Source organism: Salvelinus alpinus, chromosome 15, assembly GCF_045679555.1.
Source record: "Salvelinus alpinus chromosome 15, SLU_Salpinus.1, whole genome shotgun sequence".
Lineage (NCBI taxonomy): Eukaryota > Metazoa > Chordata > Actinopteri > Salmoniformes > Salmonidae > Salvelinus > Salvelinus alpinus.
Genome location: NC_092100.1, coordinates 26116412 through 26136526, shown reverse-complemented (window position 1 = coordinate 26136526; position 20115 = coordinate 26116412). Strand labels below are relative to the sequence as shown.

At 40.7% G+C, this 20115-nt stretch overlaps 1 protein-coding gene across 8 annotated transcripts; it reads left to right on the top strand.

Annotated features, from left to right (window-relative positions):
* Positions 1-358: 358 nt before the first annotated feature.
* On the top strand, positions 359-18820 carry LOC139539826 (gigaxonin-like). Of its 8 annotated transcripts, none has more exons than XM_071343154.1 (12): positions 359-669; positions 1019-1216; positions 1642-1756; positions 2025-2375; positions 2754-2974; positions 4601-4722; positions 4890-5002; positions 5392-5541; positions 5658-5794; positions 17721-17855; positions 18044-18153; positions 18368-18820. In XM_071343154.1, the coding sequence occupies exons 2-12, from the start codon at positions 1026-1028 to the stop codon at positions 18547-18549; spliced, it is 1827 nt and encodes a 608-aa protein (XP_071199255.1). In that variant the 5' UTR covers positions 359-669; positions 1019-1025; the 3' UTR covers positions 18550-18820. The 8 variants fall into 8 exon arrangements, with proteins under 8 accessions (XP_071199255.1, XP_071199253.1, XP_071199249.1 ...); XM_071343152.1 differs by having other exon boundaries at positions 5658-5806; XM_071343148.1 differs by having other exon boundaries at positions 372-669; positions 1624-1756; positions 5658-5806.
* Positions 18821-20115: the final 1295 nt, after the last annotated feature.

The following is a 20115-nucleotide window of genomic DNA, read 5'->3' as shown; positions in this document are numbered from 1 at the left end:
GTGTCACCTAAGGTAATTACCTCAATAACAGCATTTTCGGCAGTTAAATGTAACAGCAAGACATATATACATAAAAAGCAATCTATTAATAGAGTTTTTGAACACTACCATTTGTTTACAAGGATAATAGACGAACGTTTAGTTCATGGTTGACACAGCTTGTTGGCCATCCGCCAATCGGCGTTTCTAAACGAGTTCAAGGCATATGAATGCATTTAACTGGTATTTACGACTTCACCAATGGTAATTACTACCTTTCCTTTTGGTTATAAATGCCGCATTATTGCCTCTCCGACACATGCGCGTGGACCATCTGTGTGAAAACACTGTAGAGCTTTTTTGTGGGCGTAACATGGGCGGATCCTAAATACAGTACATTTGGGCTCTGTTCGATTACTTTGAAGATGTATCCAACCTTTCTTCCTCGAGATTTACATCTTCATATATAATGTCAATCAATGGTGCACACACTAATCTGTTTGAAAGCGGAAAGGTGAAAGGAAGGATTCAACATATATCTCTCGCAGGTCTGTGATTGCTCCAATTAATGTATGGTTTGCTCAAAAGGAAGGCCATTAAACGTTTTTCATTGGAGCCTGCTGAAAGCTTCTTCACGCCTACTTTACAGTAACTCGCTGTCTGCCTCTGATTTGTGGTGGTCCATGCAAGGTAACGTAATGCTACTGTGAATTGGGACGCACCCTGTTCTTTGTTTATGTCCAGCTAGCTAGCGGTAAAGTATTATAACGTTAGTTAGCTATGCATGTCGCCGAAACCTGTCCGTTTTTATTGAAATGTGTGTGACCCTACCAAGTGTAACGATGTCACTTTTAATATTCAGCCAACAATTCAGTTCAGTCATTTCTTATTGCTACAGTAACTCATGTATTATGCTGACGTTAGCCTAGCCTACGTAGACTAATCCTGAGTGAAACTAACATTGGCCGGCTAAATTGATTTATTCTCTGTGCCCTCATCCGGGCAGCTGTGTTAATAATGACGGGTTTTTCATCTGTAGGTACACAATGTCCACCTCTGATCCAGTGGTAAGCGCTGCAGGTTCGGTGGTATCGGACCCTCAACACTCTCAGAAACTTCTCAAGGCCCTTCGCTCCTTCTGGATAGAACAATGCTTCCAGGACGCAGTGTTAGTACTGGAAGGGGAAAAGATTCCAGTCCAGAAAAACATTTTGGCTGCGGCTAGTCCATATATCAGGTAATCAGCTATGGCTTTTGACATGCCCACTAGTATGAGTATGAAATCATTTTTACATAACTCATTTTTGCTATCTTTCTTTTTTTACATCTGTTATTAGACAGAAAATGTAAATAAATTGTTGAATGATTATTAACATTGTCTTTTGCCTGCTAATGCCTGCAATGCAGTGAAGAAAATGATATGACAACAATAAAGTCTAATGTAACTGGCCCCTCTAACAGTACAACTGGCCCCCAACTTGGCCCCCCCCAGTTGAAATGGTCTAGAACCGCCACTGGACATGCCATGGTTAAAAACATTTTTTGACAGGGCTAGTTATGTAACATTGTTTACTAGCTGTCAAGGGTGTGTCCCACTCTGTGCTTTGCAGACCGACAGTGCCCTTTCCTGTCATTCTGATACAGTATTCTGACATCCCATAGAACAAAGCTGAACTACAACCCTCCAAAGGAAGATGGATCCATGTACACCATTGAGCTCCAGGGAATCTCTGTCACTATCATGAAGCAGATCTTGGACTACATCTTTAGTGGGGAGGTAAGCAGTATGCAAATATGTAGTAGGTCTACAGTAAGGTGAACAGATTACTTAAAACTGACCAGTACGTGTGATTCTTATACTGGTTTTTAAATTGCCAGTACCGATATTGTCCAGTAGGTTATATGCCTAACTCTTTTGAGAGAATTCATATTCCTATTCATATCTATTTTAGAATTGTATAATATTCAAAAACATATTATGATACGTAGAACAATCCTGATGTTACACTTCTCCTTCCATCCCGCTCCTTGTTGTCTGTGTGTAGATCAGTCTGAGTGAGGACACCATTCAGGATATGGTCCAGGCTGCTGACCTGCTGCTCTTGACAGACCTGAAGTCCCTGTGCTGCCAGTTCCTGGAGAGCTGCATTGCTGCAGAGAACTGCATTGGGATCCGGCTTTTCTCTCTACATTACTGCCTGCACCATGTTCACCATGCTGCCACAGACTTCCTTCAGACACATTTCTGTGATGTGGCCGTCACGGAGGAGTTCAAGGAGTTACCTCCAGACCGGCTGTGTGAGATCCTGTCGATGGACAAGCTCAACGTGGGCAATGAGAAACATGTCCTGGAGGCTGTCGTGCGCTGGCTTGGCCATGACCTGGAGGAACGGAGGGTGAGGGCCTGTTCTACTACTAGGGTAGTGGTCCTGCCCTTATTTCTGTCTGTTTGTATTTTTTTATTTAACTAGACAAGTCAGTTAAGAACAAATTCTTATTTACAATAAAGGCCTACCCTGGCCAAACCCAGACGACGCTGGGCCAATTGTGTGCCGCCCTATGGGACTCCCAATCACGGCTGGATGTGATACAGCCGGGTGTGATACAGACGTCTGCCTAAAGCATGGCTGTAGAATTACTACAATTATGGTCGAAGACTACTAAATCATTTGAAGGAACGTGTTTTTCGCACACAATTTGCCTATGCATTACTATTGGCCTTTTGGCTTATCCCCTGAGTAACATCTTCTTGGTGTGTGTCCCCCCCCTTCCAGGTGCACATGAGAGAGGTGATGTCATCAGTGTGGATCCAGGGGCTGGACCAGGGTTACCTGAGGGAGCAGATGTTAGGAGAGCCCTTGATGAGGGAGGTGATCCGGGAGTACTGCAACGCTCCACTGGGGGGCGCAACACTGCAGGGCGAGGCTCTTTTAGCCGCCTTCAAACCTCGTGGCTACTCTGAGTGCATTGTCACTGTAGGGGGGGAGGAGAGAGTGTGAGTATCTTCTAAGTCTCTTACTCTGGGACGATGTCCAGACATAAATGTCTATGCTGTTGAATGTGTACAGTGCCTTCAGAAAGTATTAATACCCCTTGACTTATTCCACATTTTGTTGTGTTACAGCCTGAATTCAAAATGGATAACTTTTTTTTCTCTCACCCATCTACACACAATACCCCATAATAATGATAAAGTGAAAACATGTTTTTAGAAATGTTAGCAAATTCATGGAAAATGAATACAGAAATATCTTATTTACATAAGTATTCACACCCCTGAGTCAATCGTTTTTAGAAGCACCTTCGGCAACGATTACAGCTGTGAGTCTTTCTGGGTAAGTCTCTAAGAGCTTTCCACACCTGGATTGCCATTATTCTTTATCAATATTCTTTAAGCTCTGTCAAATTCATCTCCCAGTGTCTGGTGGAAAGCAGACTGAACCAGGTTTTCCTCTAGGATTTTGCCTGTGCTTAGCTCCATTCCGTTTAAAAAAAAAATCCTGATTAACTCCCCAGTCCTTAACAATTATAAGCATACCCATAACATGATGCAGCCATCACTATGCTTGTAAATATGGAGAGTGGTACTCATAACACTTTGTTTTCAGGGAAAAAAGTTAATTGCTTTGCCACATTCTTTTCAGTGTTACTTTAGTGATGCATGTTTTGGAATATTTGTATTCTGTACAGGCTTCCTTTTCACTCTGTCAATTAGGTTAGTATTGTGGAGTAACTACAATGTTGTTGATCTGTCCTCAGTTTTTTCCTTTCACAGCCATTAAACTCTGTAACTGTTTTAAAGTCACCATTGGCCTCATGGTGAAATCCCTGAGTGGTTTCCTTCCCCTCTGCCAACTGAGTTAGGAAGGATGCCTGTATCTTTGTAGTGAGTGGGTGTATTGATACACCATGTAAAGTGTAATTAATAACTTCACAATGCTCAAAGGGATATTCAATGTCTTCTTTTTTTTAAATCTATCAATGGGTGCATTGGAAAACCTTCCTTGTCTGTCACTTGTTAAGAACATTTTTACTCCTGAACTTATTTAGGCTTGCCATTAATATAGGGGTTGAAATTTCAGCTTCCCATTTTAAATTAATTTATAAAAGTTTCCAAAAACATCATTATACTTTGACATTATGGGGTATTGTGTGTAGGACAGTGACAAAAATGTAATCAATTTTAAATTCAGGCTGTAACACAATGAAATGTGGAAAAAGTCAAGGGTGTGAATATTTTCTGAAGGCATTGTATATGAATCATACAATGTGGTCATAACACATTGATTCTTATTTTGCAATATGCTGTGGTTTTGTGCACATGCTTGATAGATAAACAGTTTGTAATGGAAATTCATGCAAAACATTCAGATAACTGCAAGTTATGACAAGCAAGAAGAGAATGTATTATGGACAGGAAGGGGAAAACTGAGTATAGTGTGTGGTTGATCTACTGATAGAGCACATGGAGATTGAGGAGACTATACAAGTAAGTAAAGTTGAAGGGGTGTTCTGGTGACACACAGACAGAGGATGAGGTTAGAGAAGGAGCCAGTGTGTCAGAGATAAAAACCAACAGGACTGACCACAATTGACGTCCTGTTATCTGGTTCCTGTTTAGAACGAGGAAGCCGTCAGCCATGGTACGCTGCATGTGTCCACTCTATGACCCAAACCGCCAGCTGTGGATCGAGCTGGAACCAATGAGCATTGGGCGAATAGGGCATGGGGTGCTGGCAGCAGGTTGGTATTGGATCCAGTTTTACTGTTACATATGCACATACTTATACACAGTGCAGTCTTCATGGCAGCTAATGATTAGTTGATAGCTCCAACAATTCTCATGTAAGGCAAACCTAACCTAGTCTTAGTAATCAACAATGGATTAACCCCATTCTTTGTCCTCTCAGAGGGCCATCTCTTTGTGATGGGTGGCATGGATGAAACCAAGACAGTCCTGAGCAGTGGCGAGAAATATGACCCAAACACAAACACTTGGACCCCCATTCCTTCCATGAAACAGGTATTCTACAGTACTACTCCACACAACATTAAAAACTGCAACGTTTTTCTCTTTGCAATCCTTTCAACCTTTTCATTAGCACCATTCAACCCGCTTGTTTCATAGACATTTCAAGTCGTATCATCTGAAGTTCTCACTTCAATTGGTTATGTAGACAAAATAAATGTCTTCCACTGAACTAAAGTGATTATTGTGGTATGTACATACATTACACTTTATTTAATCTGTCAAGTGTTCCATCTGTTCTTTTTTACTTGTATACTCCCACGGGTAGCCATTTTTTGTTTTGTTCTTCTCTACCCTCCTAAAGTGTGTTATAGTTCAAAGTGATGCCACCAGGGGTCAATGTTTCTCAGCATTATTGAGGCTTCTGCCATTTGTTTGGTCAGGCGAGGCAGAACTTTGGTGTTGCAGAGCTGGATGGGATGATCTATGTGTTGGGAGGAGAGGAAGAGGACATGGAGCTCCTGACTGTGGAGGTGTTCGACCCTCACTACAACACCTGGACCACCCAAACCAGCATGACCATGGTCCGCAAGGTGTGACATGACATGAACATTTCCGGCTTCCAACTGAAATGTATAACAAACACATTCACAAATTGCATCCTCTCCAAATCTCTCACCACTTGCCCAACGATCTCTCCTCTCCTTAGGTTGGCTGCTATGCCACCATGAAGAAGAAGATCTATGCCATGGGTGGTGGGTCATATGGAAAGCTGTACGACTCAGTAGAATCTTATGATCCAAAGACCCAGCAGTGGACTGCAATCTGCCCTTTGAAAGAGAGAAGGTACATAATCAAGTCAGTAGTTTGAATATGAATATACATTATATGCAGTGGGGTTGGAAATTGAAACCCTTGATAAAAATTTGAAAAAATTACTATGTAAAATAAGTACTGAGCTATATTATATGCCAAAAAAGTATTTTATACTAATACAATTGCTCAGAGAAATGTATTTTGTCTAACAAGTAATATAGTTTTTTTCTCTCCTGTTTTCAATTACTTTCAATATCTCACTTTGTGAGGATAACAGCAATGACCATTTTTTCTAAAATGTTTTATGAGTTAGAGAACACATTGGGAGGATCATAGACCATTCCTCCATACAGAATCCTTCCAGATCCTTGATGTCCTTCGTCAACTAGTGTGCATGGTCAAAGAGCTCAATTTTCATGTCATCCAACAAATGAAAATGCCTGGAGTTTGTTAAATGACATTGACACTTGGATTGGAACTAGTGCTTTGGTCAGATGACATGAAAATAGAGCTCTTTGGCCACGCCCACCAGTGGTAAGTTTGGCGTCGAAATGAGAATGCACACGCAGAAAAGAACCCCATACCTACTGTAAAATATGGTGGTGGATCTTTGATGTTTTAGCATGTAAATCTTGGTGGGGGGAAAAAAACATTAAGTGGGCTGCATGCCAGCAAAGCCACTAAACACTAAACAATACATTAATTGTACAAACTATGCGGATAAGAGGCAATCAGTCATTTCGATTAAGACATTAATGAGGGAGCTAGGACGGACGTAGTCAATATAACTATTTGTTCAGCACTTTTGAAATGTACAGCAACATAATTCAGTACATGGGCTGCTCTTACAGTGTTCTCCCTGTACACCAAGTCAGAACCGTAGGATAAATAAAGGGGGCCTATAAGCAGACCAATTACAATATTCAATGATTACATTTCTCAAAAACAGGTCATATGTGCATCACCAAGTCAGAACAGTAGGCAAAATTAGGAGGTGAAAATAGATCAAATTATTAGGGTGAGGCACATGGGCTACTAACAGCTTACTGTACAACATACTCTTAGTATTACTTTCTTAGCTACAGTATACATATCTCCCTGGCATATTACATAATTTATGCAGCAACATACAAGACATTTTTGGACTCACATTGTTGTGCTGTGCTCACTTGAACAGGAAGGTGGCGCGGCGGTCCTTGGTGGGCAAATTTTGTCATCAAACTCTGTCATCAGTCTGCCATTCTCTGGATTTATGGTGCTTTCAAGACAACTGGGAACTCAAATAAAGAAAAAAAAAGTTGAATCATGATGATGTCAGTGATCTTCAGGTCGTAGCTCTAGAAAAAGGCTTGAGTTCCGGATTTACAATTCCGAGTTGGAGGAAAATTCTAAACGTTTTTTCCCAGTCTTTGCTAGTTTTTCCCCGAGTTCCCAGTTGTCTTGAACTCCCTAAAGTCAGATTTTGCAGTTCAGAGTTAACAGTTGTTTTGAGCGTGACACAAATCATGCTTCATTGACAGCATGGCCAATGTTGAATTTTTATCATTTTAAACTAGGAAAAGAGACCCTTAGACTTGAGACCACATAGCCACTCCACTGAATAGCAGGCTAATGATTGCTTTGCAATGCTTGCAGTTAGCCACTTATTCCTTCCAAACCACTCATTGTTAAATTTGCGATTTCCAACTTGAGTAATGTTTATGTCCATGGCCGATGAGCATATGACAAGGATTAAAAAGGATTTGCAAGTAGATTGTCGGCTTGATTCATGATGACTGCTAGCTAAGATTGTGTAAGTATGATGTTGACATGATCAGTCCAATCAAAGCTACTGTAGATATAATGTGATTTGACATCATTTTATCTGTGGCCAAAGACCTTGAGCCTTCTTCGATGGGCACTTCTAATGCAGCACCCAACGGGCTAGAATTTTTGAGGTCTACCCTTAGACTTGGCTCTGATATAGTGTCCCCATGAGTGACAGAACACTGAGGCAATCACGGCGCAATGCTCCGTATTTTCTGCTGTCTTGCCCCACCAACACCGAAAGCACTGAGCTAGGCTGAAACGCCTGCATTTTGGAGCTGCCTTACTCAAGAAAACAAAAAAGAGACCATGTTTGTATGCTGCTTTACTAACTCAATGATGTATATATATTTTTTACATTGTTTGCAAACTGATATGTGACACGTATTAATGTGTCTCTGCCCCACCTGCCCTGAATGACGGGTTGCCACTGGCTCAATGTGTTTCCATTGCATTTTCAACTCTACCGGTAGTTTTGTCACAAATTGTTGCGTTAAATAGCAAATATACCTACTCTGTTCTTGGCATGTGCACTCTAGCCAACAGCTCGCAGATACAGTGGGGGTAAGCTTTTCTACATGATGAGATTATGGATAAATTCAAAAACGTTTTTATTTGTCAAAATGGCAGTCAAGCATCGTTCATCATGTCACCAGAATAAGATCCTCGACATTTTATTGGAAAGAAGCATCAAGTTAATACCATGCACTTTCACCACCCTGTGAAGTTCATATTAACTTATTTCATCTGTAGCCTAATTTAAACTGCATGGTTTCCCGAGTCGTAGTGGGAGGAGCACACACCATATCATCGCATGACTACAAAATCACATCGATATGATGGTTATTATATCACTATTTGCACTTGGTTTCCATCACCATTTCTTGCATAATTTATTTTACACACCAAAAAAATCGCATATTGTTGAACGAACAAATGATCTGTCTGCATCTATGAAATTGTACTGAAACTTCCTGTTTCCATCACAGCTGTCATCATTTTATTTTATATGGTATAACTTTACTCGTATAAAAACTGTAGATGTGGTTAGTACGGTATTTAATTGTTACCCAGAAATGGTTTGATATTGATATAGAAATGTCTGCATTGGGCCTTTTTTTAAGGTCAACGGCATCATTAACTTTAGCCAGTACCAGGATATTTTAGGCAAAGACCTGGATGCCTCTGCCAGGAGGCTGAAACTTGGCTGCAGATGGATCTTCCAGAAAGACTATTACCCCAAGTACACATACAAATCCACAAAGAAATTGTTAATTGGCCACAAAATCAACATTTTGCTCCGGACTTGAAACCCATTGAAAACCTGTGGTTTGAATTGAAGAGGGCAGTCCATAAGTACAGAGGAAGGATATCAAGGATCTGGAAGGATTCTGTATGGAGTAATCGTCTAAGATCTTTTCAATGTGTTCTACCACTCATAAAATATTTTACAAAAGGGCTCAGTGCCATTATCCTCGCAAGGTGAAAACGGGTGTCAATAATTTTGACCCCTACCTTTTTGAGAAAAATAAATATTACTTGTTAAACAAAGTTATTTTCTTTGAGCAATTGTATTAGTATAAAAAATATATAACTTACCAGTTTATTTTGCATACAATACAGCTCAGTATTTGAATTATTTATTTTATACAGTCATTATTGCTAATCTTTATCAAGGGTGTCAATTTACGACCCCACTGTGTGTGTATATACAGTGGGGAGAACAAGTATTTGATACACTGCCGATTTTGCAGGTTTTCCTACTTACAAAGCATGTAGAGGTCTGTCATTTTTATCATAGGTACACTTCAACTATGAGAGACGGAATCTAAAACAAAAATCCAGAAAATCACATTGTATGATTTTTAAGTAATTAATTTGCATTTTATTGCATGACATAAGTATTTGATACATCAGAAAAGCAGAACTTAATATTTGGTACAGAAACCTTTGTTTGCAATTACAGAGATCATACATTTCCTGTAGTTCTTGACTAGGTTTGCACACACTGCAGCAGGGATTTTGGCCCACTCCTCCCTACAGATCTTCTCCAGATCCTTCAGGTTTCGGGGCTGTCGCTGGGCAATACGGACTTTCAGCTCCCTCCAAAGATTTTCTATTGGGTTCAGGTCTGGAGACTGGCTAGGCCACTCCAGGACCTTGAGATGCTTCTTACAGCAGCATACCACCCTGCATACCACTGCTGGCTTGCTTCTGAAGCTAAGCAGGGTTGGTCCTGGTCAGTCCCTGGATGGGAGACCAGGTGCTGCTGGAAGTGGTGTTGGAGGGCCAGTAGGAGGCACTCTTTCCTCTGGTCTAAACAAAGATCCCAATGCCCCAGGGCAGTGATTGGGGACACTGCTCTGTGTAGGGTGCCGTCTTTCGGATGGGACGTTAAACGGGTGTCCTGACTCTCTGAGGTCATTAAAGATCCCATGGCACTTATCGTAAGAGTAGGGGTGTTAACCCCGGTGTCCTGGCTAAATTCCCAATCTGGCCCTCAACCATCACGGTCACCTAATAATCCCCAGTTTACAATTGGCTCATTCATCCCCCTCCTCTCCCCTGTAACTATTCCCCAGGTCGTTGCTGCAAATGAGAACGTGTTCTCAGTCAACTTACCTGGTAAAATAACGGTAAAATAAAATAAATAAAAAACGGAGCCACTCCTTAGTTGCCATGGCTGTGTGCTTCGTGTCGTTGTCATGCTGGAAGACCCAGCCACGACCCATCTTCAATGCTCTTACTGAGGGAAGGAGGTTGTTGGCCAAGATCTCGCGATACATGGCCCCATCCATCCTCCCCTCAATACGGTGCAGTCGTCCTGTCCCCTTTGCAGAAAAGCATCCCCAAAGAATGATGTTTCCACCTCCATGCTTCACGGTTGGGATGGTGTTCTTGGGGTTGTACTCATACTTCTTCTTCCTCCAAACACGGCGAGTGGAGTTAGACCAAAAAGCTCTATTTTTGTCTCATCAGACCACATGACCTTCTCCCATTCCTCCTCTGGATCATCCAGATGGTCATTGGCAAACTTCAGACAGGCCTGGACATGCACTGGCTTAAGCAGGGGGACCTTGCGTGCGCTGCAGGATTTTAATCCATGACGGCGTAGTGTGTTACTAATGGTTTTCTTTGAGACTGTGGTCCCAGCTCTCTTCAGGTCATTGACCAGGTCCTGCCGTGTAGTTCTGGGCTGATCCCTCACCTTCCTCATGATCATTGATGCCCCACGAGGTGAAATCTTGCATGGAGCCCCAGACCGAGGGTGATTGACCGTCATCTTGAACTTCTTCCATTTTCTAATAATTGCGCCAACAGTTGTTTCCTTCTCACCAAGCTGCTTGCCTATTGTCCTGTAGCCCATCCCAGCCTTGTGCAGGTCTACAATTTTATCCCTGATGTCCTTACACAGCTCTCTGGTCTTGGCCATTGTGGAGAGGTTGGAATCTGTTTGATTGTGTGTGGACAGGTGTCTTTTATACAGGTAACGAGTTCAAACAGGTGCAGTTAATACAGGTAATGAGTGGAGAACAGGAGGGCTTCTTAAAGAAAAACTAACAGGTCTGTGAGAGCCGGAATTCTTACTGGTTGGTAGGTGATCAAATACTTATGTCATGCAATAAAATGCAAATTAATTATTTAAAAATCATACAATGTGATTTTCTGGATTTTTGTTTTAGATTCCGTCTCTCACAGTTGAAGTGTACCTATGATAAAAATTACAGACCTCTACATGCTTTGTAAGTAGGAAAACCTGCAAAATCGGCAGTGTATCAAATACTTGTTCTCCCCACTGTATATATTTTACCTGTCAGATGTCAGGTTTTACTTTAGAAATGATTCAACTTTATTGTCCACATTTAGATTGAAAATAGCCTTTGGCTTCACCTCTCAAGTAACACATTTATACATTGTAATACTGTTTTTTTTTATTGCTTTTGTACTATTTTCTAAACTCTTACATGCTGACCAGACCGGACACGTCGCGTGCAGTCGCAAAATACATTTTGAAATCCATGTTATTCAATTATTGCACCCACACTGCTCGCGCGTAAAAACGAGCGTCTGCGACGAAGTCGTTCCTATTTCTGACGCAGATCGCGCTGCAAGTCCTGCCTCTCCCATCTCCTTATTGGTTTATAGAAGCAGGTACCCACGTGCCATCTCCTCATTGGTTATACCCACGTGGGTGATTGAAAGACAAATTTTGTTGCGGGTTGTCGTGGTAATACAAAGAAAGTTTAGATGCGATCACCATATAAGTTCAAAGATGAAAAAGCCTGGAAGGAGGAGAGATGACTAGAAACGATTCGGTTGGCCGTTTTATGTGTGGATTAATTGTCGGAGTAGAGGTCCTTGTGCATTTCAGGTAAAATAACAACTCAATGTTTATATCCCAGGACAAATTAGCTAGCTAAATAGGACAAATTAACGTTAGCTAGCAAGCGCAAGCTAGCTAGCTAAATTGCCATACATGTTTAATGCTTTTTGACATGTCCCCAAATTAATATAATTGGTTCAGAGTTTGTTTTGATATTTTAACCTGCGTGTCGTGATCGCGTTTGGTGTAGGGGGACAAAATAAATGTATGCACGATAGCGCACGCGCGCAGCCGGTTTGGGTTCCGTGTTAGTACGAAACTCCAAACTGGTAACTTGTAACGCAGCCATTCTTACATTCAAATCTTTCATTGTGCATTAATTTTGTTTGTAGACATCTTTCACCACACAACCATTGATCCAAAATATGAGTTTACTGTGAAATATAATGAGTACATTGGTTTAATCACCACAACATAATGATATCTTCTCAATTTAGTTATTTTAACAACCAGTTCATCTAATAGCAAAACATGTAATGTAGTATGCTACAGTCCTGTAAATTACAGTACATTACACTGTTTTCACATTAGGCAATACACTTGCACTACTGAACATCACATTTCCATCATCTCTATCCCATGTGTGGTCATCTTTCACAATTTGTATTTTATTTTTATTTAACCTTTATTTAAACAGGAAGGGCTCATTGAGATTTAAAATCTCTTTTTCAAGAGCGTCCTGGCCAAGATAGGCAGCACCAAGTCATTACAAAAATTACAGACAAACAACATGAAAAACTACAAGTAATCTAGTATAATTCACAAGAGTATAACAAAATCAAAAACAGCTAATTAAAAACATTGACAGGTCAGGGAATCAGTCTCAAGATCATTCATCAGTGATTTAAAAATACCAATCGGGACAAGTTCTTCCAATTTAAAAGTATTTTGTAAGGTGTTCCAAGACGATGACGCAGAGTACATAAAAGCCCTTTTACCAAATTCAGTTCGGACATTTGGAAAAGTTAGCAGGATAAAGTCCAGCGAACAAAGAGAGTACACACCACATTTCTGAACAATAAAAATGCCCAAATAAAAAGGTAGTAAACCCAAAATGGCTTTGTAAATTAAAAGTATACCAGTGACTGAGCCTACGAGTGACTAGAGAAGGCCAGCCAACCCTGGTATACGCAGTGGTGCGTAAGGGATTTGCAGTTTAAAATAAATCTCAAAGTGCCATGGTAAAGGCTGTCAATTAATCTCAAACACTGAGCGGAAGCATTCATATATAAAATATCCCCATATTCTAGTAAAGGCATAAATGTAGCTGATACTTACCTCCTTCTGGCTTCAAAAGAAAAACAGGCCTTATTCCTAAAATAAAATCCCAATTTCAGCTTCCATTTTTTTGTAAGTTGTTGAATATGCAATTTAAGAGGCTGTCATCAATTAAAATTCCAAGATATTTATGAGGTTACAGTCTCAATCTCATTGCCCTGACAGGTAATAATGGGTGAAAAGTTCAGAGGTCTATTTCTTGCTTTAGAAAACACCATTAGTTTAGTTTTGTCAGTATTGAGGATAAGCTGTGTATTGAGGATAAGCTTCAATTGACACAAGGTATGTTGAACAGTATAAAAAGCCGTTTGCAAGTTCTGGAAAGCTTTTGTAAGAGATGAGGCACAACAGTAAATTACAGTATCATCAGCATAGAAATGAAGTTGCGCATTTTGAACAACTTTGTCTAAATTATTTATATAAATAGTGAATAAGAGAGGACCAAGTACAGAGCCTTGGGGTACACCATTACAGACAGACAGTTTAACAGACATGAGCCCATCAAATTCTATCAGACAGATAGTTAGCAAACCATGCAACTGCATGCTCCAAAAGGCCTATACTCGACAATCTCTGCCTTAGTATAGCATGATCAACTTTATCAAAAGCCTTAGAGAGATCAATAAAAAGTGAGACACAGTGCTGTTTTTTGTCAAGGGCTTCAGTGATATCATTTAAAACCTTCATGGCTGCTGTGCTATGCTTCTTCCTGAAGTCCGATTGGTACATTGATAAAATACAGTTAGTAAATAAAAACTCTTAGCTGTTCACCAGGGGTGACAGCTTTGAGATTGGCCTATAATTATTTAAGAGTTTGATCTCCCCCTTTTTTAATAGTGGTAGGACAAATGCTGATTTCCAAATCTTTGGAATTCCATTACATTCCAGGGTTGGATTGAACAGATATGAAAGTGGTTCAGCTATGAAGTCAGCTGCCAGATTTAAAAAGCAGGGATCCAGAAGATCAGGACCTGCAGGCTTTCTCTGATCTAAGGATTTCAGGGCTTTATGTACCACCTGCACTGAGAATGGCAAAAAGCAATGTAATCAAATTAAAGAAACATCATGTTTAGCAGGCACTAGTTTGCAGCAAGCCTGTCTTGAGCATTTGGCCAAAGGTTCTCATTGAAATTGCAGTAAATATCCTCATTGTTCATGCACCTGGGGAAAACCCTTTTGGCATGGCGAGTCCAAGCCTGACACACTGTAGGTCTGGATTGAAATCATTCCATGCCTCGTCCATGGCCTTTTGGATACATGTTTAGGGGATGCATTTCTTTCTTGTTTTGGACTTTCTGGATTATTTGATATTGTAGTGACCTAGAAACACAAGCATTTCGCTGCAGCTGCTGTAACACCTGCTAATCTGTGTACACAAACCAATACACTTTGATTTGTTACATACGGTACATGTCTGATCTTGTCAGATATGATTTTACTTCACAGCAAGTTTACAATAGTCATCATAGTAGTACATTCGAGTATATATCGTACTTTTTATGTTTATACTTTACAGACATACAGAACTAGTCAAAGGTTTTGACACACCTACTCATTCCAGGGTTTTTCTTTCTTTTTACAATACAAAATTGTAGAATAATAGTGAAGACAAACTATGAAATAACACATATTTAATCATGTAATAACCAAAAAAGTGTTAAACAAATCAAAATATATTTTAGATTCTTCAAAGTAGCCACGCTTTGCCCTGATGACAGCTTTGCACAATCTTGGCATTCTCTCATCCAGCTTCATGAGGTAGTTATCTGGAATGCATTTCAATTAACAGTTCATTTGTGGAATTTCTTTCCTTAATACGTTTGAGCCAATCAGTTGTGTTGTGACATGGTAGGGGTGGTATACAGAAGATAGCCCTATTTGGTGAAAGACCAAGTCCATATTATGGCAAGAACAGCTCAAATAAGCAAAGAGGAACGACAGTCCATCATTACTTTAAGACATGAAGGTCAGGTAATTTAAAGAACTTTGAACGTTTCTTTAATTGCAGTCGCAAAAACCATCAAGCGTATGATGAAACTGGCTCTCAGGAAAGGAAGACCCCGAGTTACCTCTGCTGCAGAGGATAAGTTCATTAGAGTTAACTGCACTTCAGATTGCAACCCAAATAAATGCTTCACAGAGTTCAAGTAACAGACACATCTCAACATCAACTGTTCAGAGGAGACTGCGTGAATCAGGCATTCATGGTCGAATTGCTGCAAAGAAACCACTACTACAGTAAACCAATAATAATAAGAAGAGACTTGCTTGGGCCAAGAATCACAAGCAATGGATATTAGACCAGTGGAAATCTGTCCTTTTGGTCTGATGAGTCAAATGTCTTTGTGAGACGCAGAGAAGATGAACGGATGATCTCGGTGTGGTTCCCACTATGTGTGGTTCCCACTATGAAGCGAGGAGGTGTGGGGGTGCTATTCTGGTGACACTGATTTATTTAGAATTCAAGGCACACAACCAGCATGGCTACTCCAGAATTCTGCAGCGATACGCCATTCCATCTGGATTGTGCTTAGTGGGACTTTCATTTGTTTTTCAACAGGACAATGACCTAACACATCTCCAGGCAGTGGAAGGGCTGCATCAGATGACCTGGCCTCAACAATCACTTGACCTCAAACCAATTGAGATGGTTATAGATGAGTTTGATCACAGAGTGAAGGAAAAGCAGCCAACAAGTGCTCAGCATATGTGGGAACGCCTTCAAGACTGTTGGAAGAGCATTCCAGGTGAAGCTGGTTGAGAGAATGCCAAGAGTGTGCAAAGCTGTCATCAAGGCAAAGGGTGGCTACTTTGAAGAATCTCAAATGTAAATATATTTTGATTTGTTTAACACTTTATTGGTTTACATGATTCTATATGTGTTATTTCATAGTTTTGATGTCTTCACTATTATTCTACAATGTAGAAAAAACCCTTGAATGAGTAGGTGTGTCCAAACTTTTGACTGATACTGTACATTTTCATGAATACATTTTTTGCCGCATAGAAAGCGGTAACAGTGCACCAAGTCTGGAATCAACAGGACTCTGAACAGCTTCTAACCCCCCCAAGCCATAAGACTTCTAAATATCTAATCAAATTGCTACTCGGACTACCTGCATTGACCCTTTTTTTGCACTAATTCTCTTGCACTAACTCTATGCACCCACACTGGACTTTACCCACACTGGACTTTACCCACACAGGACTTTACACACACACTCATACATACTTACACTGACACCTCAACACACACTTTCACACTCACCACATACGCTGCTACAACTGTCTATTATCTATCCTGTTATCTAGTCACTTTACCCCTACCTATATGTACAGTACGTAGCTACTTAAATTACCTCGTACCCCTGCACATCGACTCGGTACGGTACTCCTTGTATACTGAGTGTACAAAACATTAGGAACATCTGCTCTTTCCATCACATAGCTTTCACCTGGTCAGTCTATGATCCCTTATTGATGTCACTTGTTAAATCCACTTCAATCACTGTAGATGAAGGGGAGGAGATGGGTTAAAGACGGGTTTTTACGCCTTGAGACATGGATTATGTATGTGGGCCATTCAGAGGGTGAATGGGCAAGACAAAAAAATGTAAGTGCCTTTGAACAGGGTATGTTAGTAGGTGCCAGGCGCACCGGTTTGAGTGTGTCAGGAACTGCAACGCTGCTGGGTTTTTCTCGCTCAGCAGTTTCCTGTGTGTATCAAGAATGGTCCACCACCCAAAGGACATCCAACCAACTTGACACAACTGTGGGAAGCATTGGAGTCAACATGGGCCAGCATCCCTGTAGAATGCTTTCGACACCAGAGTCCATGCTCTGACGAATTGAGGCTGTTCTGAGGGCAAAAGGGGGTTCAACTCAATATTAGGAGGGTGTTTCTGTTTTGTACACTCAGTGTATATAACCACGTTATTTTCTACTCTGTATATAGCCATGGTATTTTTACTCGTCATTTTTATTATTCACTGTGTATTTATTCCTCGTGTTACTTTATTTTTTTATTCGATTTTCTATCTTATCTTTAACTCTGCATTGTTGGAAAAGGACCCGTAAGTAAACATTTTCACCTGTTGTCTACGAAGCATGTGACAAATAACATTTTATTTTAACTAAGAGTTGTGGAACAGTTCCACATATTGTAAAAATTGCACCAAAGTGATTAAAAAACTAACAGTGAACAATTGCATGCACTTATTATACAGACTATATATTAGGTTAGATTACATAACTGCATTCTGTCTTGTATTTCTACCCAAGAGGTCGAGAATAAGGTCAGAAGCATAGCTGCGTCTCCAGATGAACTCGTATTTTTAAAGTAGAATTTACATCCCTTCTTAGACCACAGAAGATGAATGTTAACAAAGTCTCCTGTAGTGGATTTGTTTAGTGTTGGTGTTATTAATGTTATGCTTTTGATGAGTGACCCCTGACCTGATGTTCCGTTGGGGATGTCTTTGCCTGCAGGTTTGGCTCAGTGGCGTGTGGTGTGGGTCAGGAGCTCTATGTGTTTGGCGGCGTGAGGAGCCGTGAGTCAGACAACCCAGAATCCAGCACCATGACCACCTGCAAGTCCGAGTTTTTCCATGATGAGATGAAAAGGTCAATAATAGGGCTTACTTTGATCAAATACGTCCTTGTTTTCATTAATGCTTTAGCCAGAACGGTTATAGACTTGGTGTATCCTTGTTACCTAAAGATGAAGAGACCTTATATTTACTGTGTTTGTAGATTATCAACATCTTTCAATCGTATTTGTTTTTTTTGTTGCCCAACCACACTATGTCCAGATGGATATACCTGGACGACCAGAATCTCTGTGTTCAGACCAGTTCCTCCTTTGTGTATGGAGCTGTCCCCATTGGAGTCAGCATTTATGTGGTTGGAGACCTAGACACTGGTGAGTTAAAGGCTGTGCCAATAGAATATAAATATTATGATATGTTATGTAATGGACTCCTGAAGCATATTACAACAACTTGGCAAGCATTTGCAAATACAAGTTACTGTATGTGTGTACTGTGTGTATACATTCTCTAAAGGGGGGTGTGTGTGTGTACAGCTGGTAATCCCCTGAGGGCAATATCAATATATATTTTCCTACCTCTGCGTAGGTACAACCTATGACTATGTGAGGGAATTCCGTCGTAGCTCGGGGACGTGGCACCGCACCAAGCCCATGCTGACATCTGATCTGTGCAAGACGGGCTGTGCAGCCCTGCGCATCGCTAACTGCAAACTGTTCCGTCTGCAGCTGAAGCAGGGCCTGTTTAGACACAGGGTCCCATCGTCATAGAAAGCACCTAAAGGAGTGGCATTGTCTCCACACTCATCTTTTGGCTATGGGCACAGCAATGGGACATAAGAATGGAGGTTGAAGAAGGGACCCTCCAATGGGAATGTTAGAGTATTTATCTGCATATTTTGCTGGCTTTCTTAGGGTTCATTTGGGTATTATTGTATGTGCGATCTTGCTTGAAGAGGGATCACTTTTTAAACATGGCCTTATTTCATTGCAATTTAACAGTGGGAATGATTTGTAAATACATTTTACTGACATTCCCCATTTGCTTTTTATGTTTACATTTTTGCTGCTGCTTGGTGGGTTTCAGAGAATGTAACACTAATTTTAAGGGGTGAAAAGGAAGAATTACATTTTAGCAGACACGCTTATCCAGAGCCACTTACAGGAGCAATTAGATTAAAGTGCCTTGTTCAAGGGCACATCTACAAATTTTTCACCTAGTCGGCTCGGGAATTCAAACCAGCGACCTTTCACTTAACCGCTAGGCTCCCTGCCGCCTAGTAGTACTGTCATTTGTAATCACCTAGCCTGTCACTGTTAAGGAAATCTAGACCCATGTCTAACACAATTTCTTTTTATGAGTCAGTGAATGTCAACTAGAGATGCATAACTAGATTCACAAAAGGACAAATGCTGTTTTTGGCCTATGACAACTAAAGATACACAAGGAGACTTATAAAATAACAGATGTGGTTTTAGTTGTTCCCTTGGCTAAGGGACTTGTGGCCTATAAAATAATCTTTACTCAAAATCTTAACTTAAAATAGACTCTTTAAATAGACAGTTTATAGTGCTTAATGCCAAAAGTTGGAGCATAGCACATATTGCAATGGTTACTGGTGATATACTGTATACACTGAGTGTATAAAACATTAGGAACACCTGCTCTTTCCACGACATAGACTGATCAGGTGAAAGCTATGATCCCTTATTGATGTCACCTGTTAAATCCACTTCAATAAGTGTAGATGAATGGGGGGAGACAGGTTAAAGAAGGATTTTCAAGCTTTGAGACAATTGAGACATGGATTGTGTATGTGTGCCATGTAGAGGGTGAATGGGCAAGACAAGGAATTTAAGTGCTTTTGAACAGGGTATGGTAGTAGGTGCCAGGCACACCGGTTTGAGTGGGTCGAGAACTGCAACGCTGCTGGTTTTTTTACACTCAACAGTTTCCAGCCTATCAAGACTGGTTGACCACCGAAAGGACATCCAGCCAACTTGACACAACTGTGGGAAGCATTGGCGTCAACATGTGCCAGGGTCCCTGTGAAATGCTTTCGACACCTTGTAGTTCATGCCCCGACGAATTGAGGCTGTTCTGAGGGCAAAAGGGGGTGCAACTCAATATTAGGTGTTCCTAATGTTTTGTGCACTGTGTGTATATATATAAACGGTACTGTATCCTAAGTGAAATCGCTTCATGACATGAATGTAAGGCTGAGTTAAGCTTTTTCCTGCAGTGCCATTGGTTTCTCTTCAAACAAGCACTCCAGGAACAGTGTGGGTCAGAAATAGATGTAGAGTTACTAGTGTCACTCTTAAAGTTGCTGCATG

Coding starts and splice junctions, on each gene's coding strand:
- LOC139539826 (XM_071343147.1), top strand. Junction 1,217..1,623: donor GCGGCTAGTCCATATATCAG/GTAATCAGCTAT, acceptor ATTCTGATACAG/TATTCTGACATCCCATAGAA. Junction 17,856..18,043: donor TTCCATGATGAGATGAAAAG/GTCAATAATAGG, acceptor CACTATGTCCAG/ATGGATATACCTGGACGACC.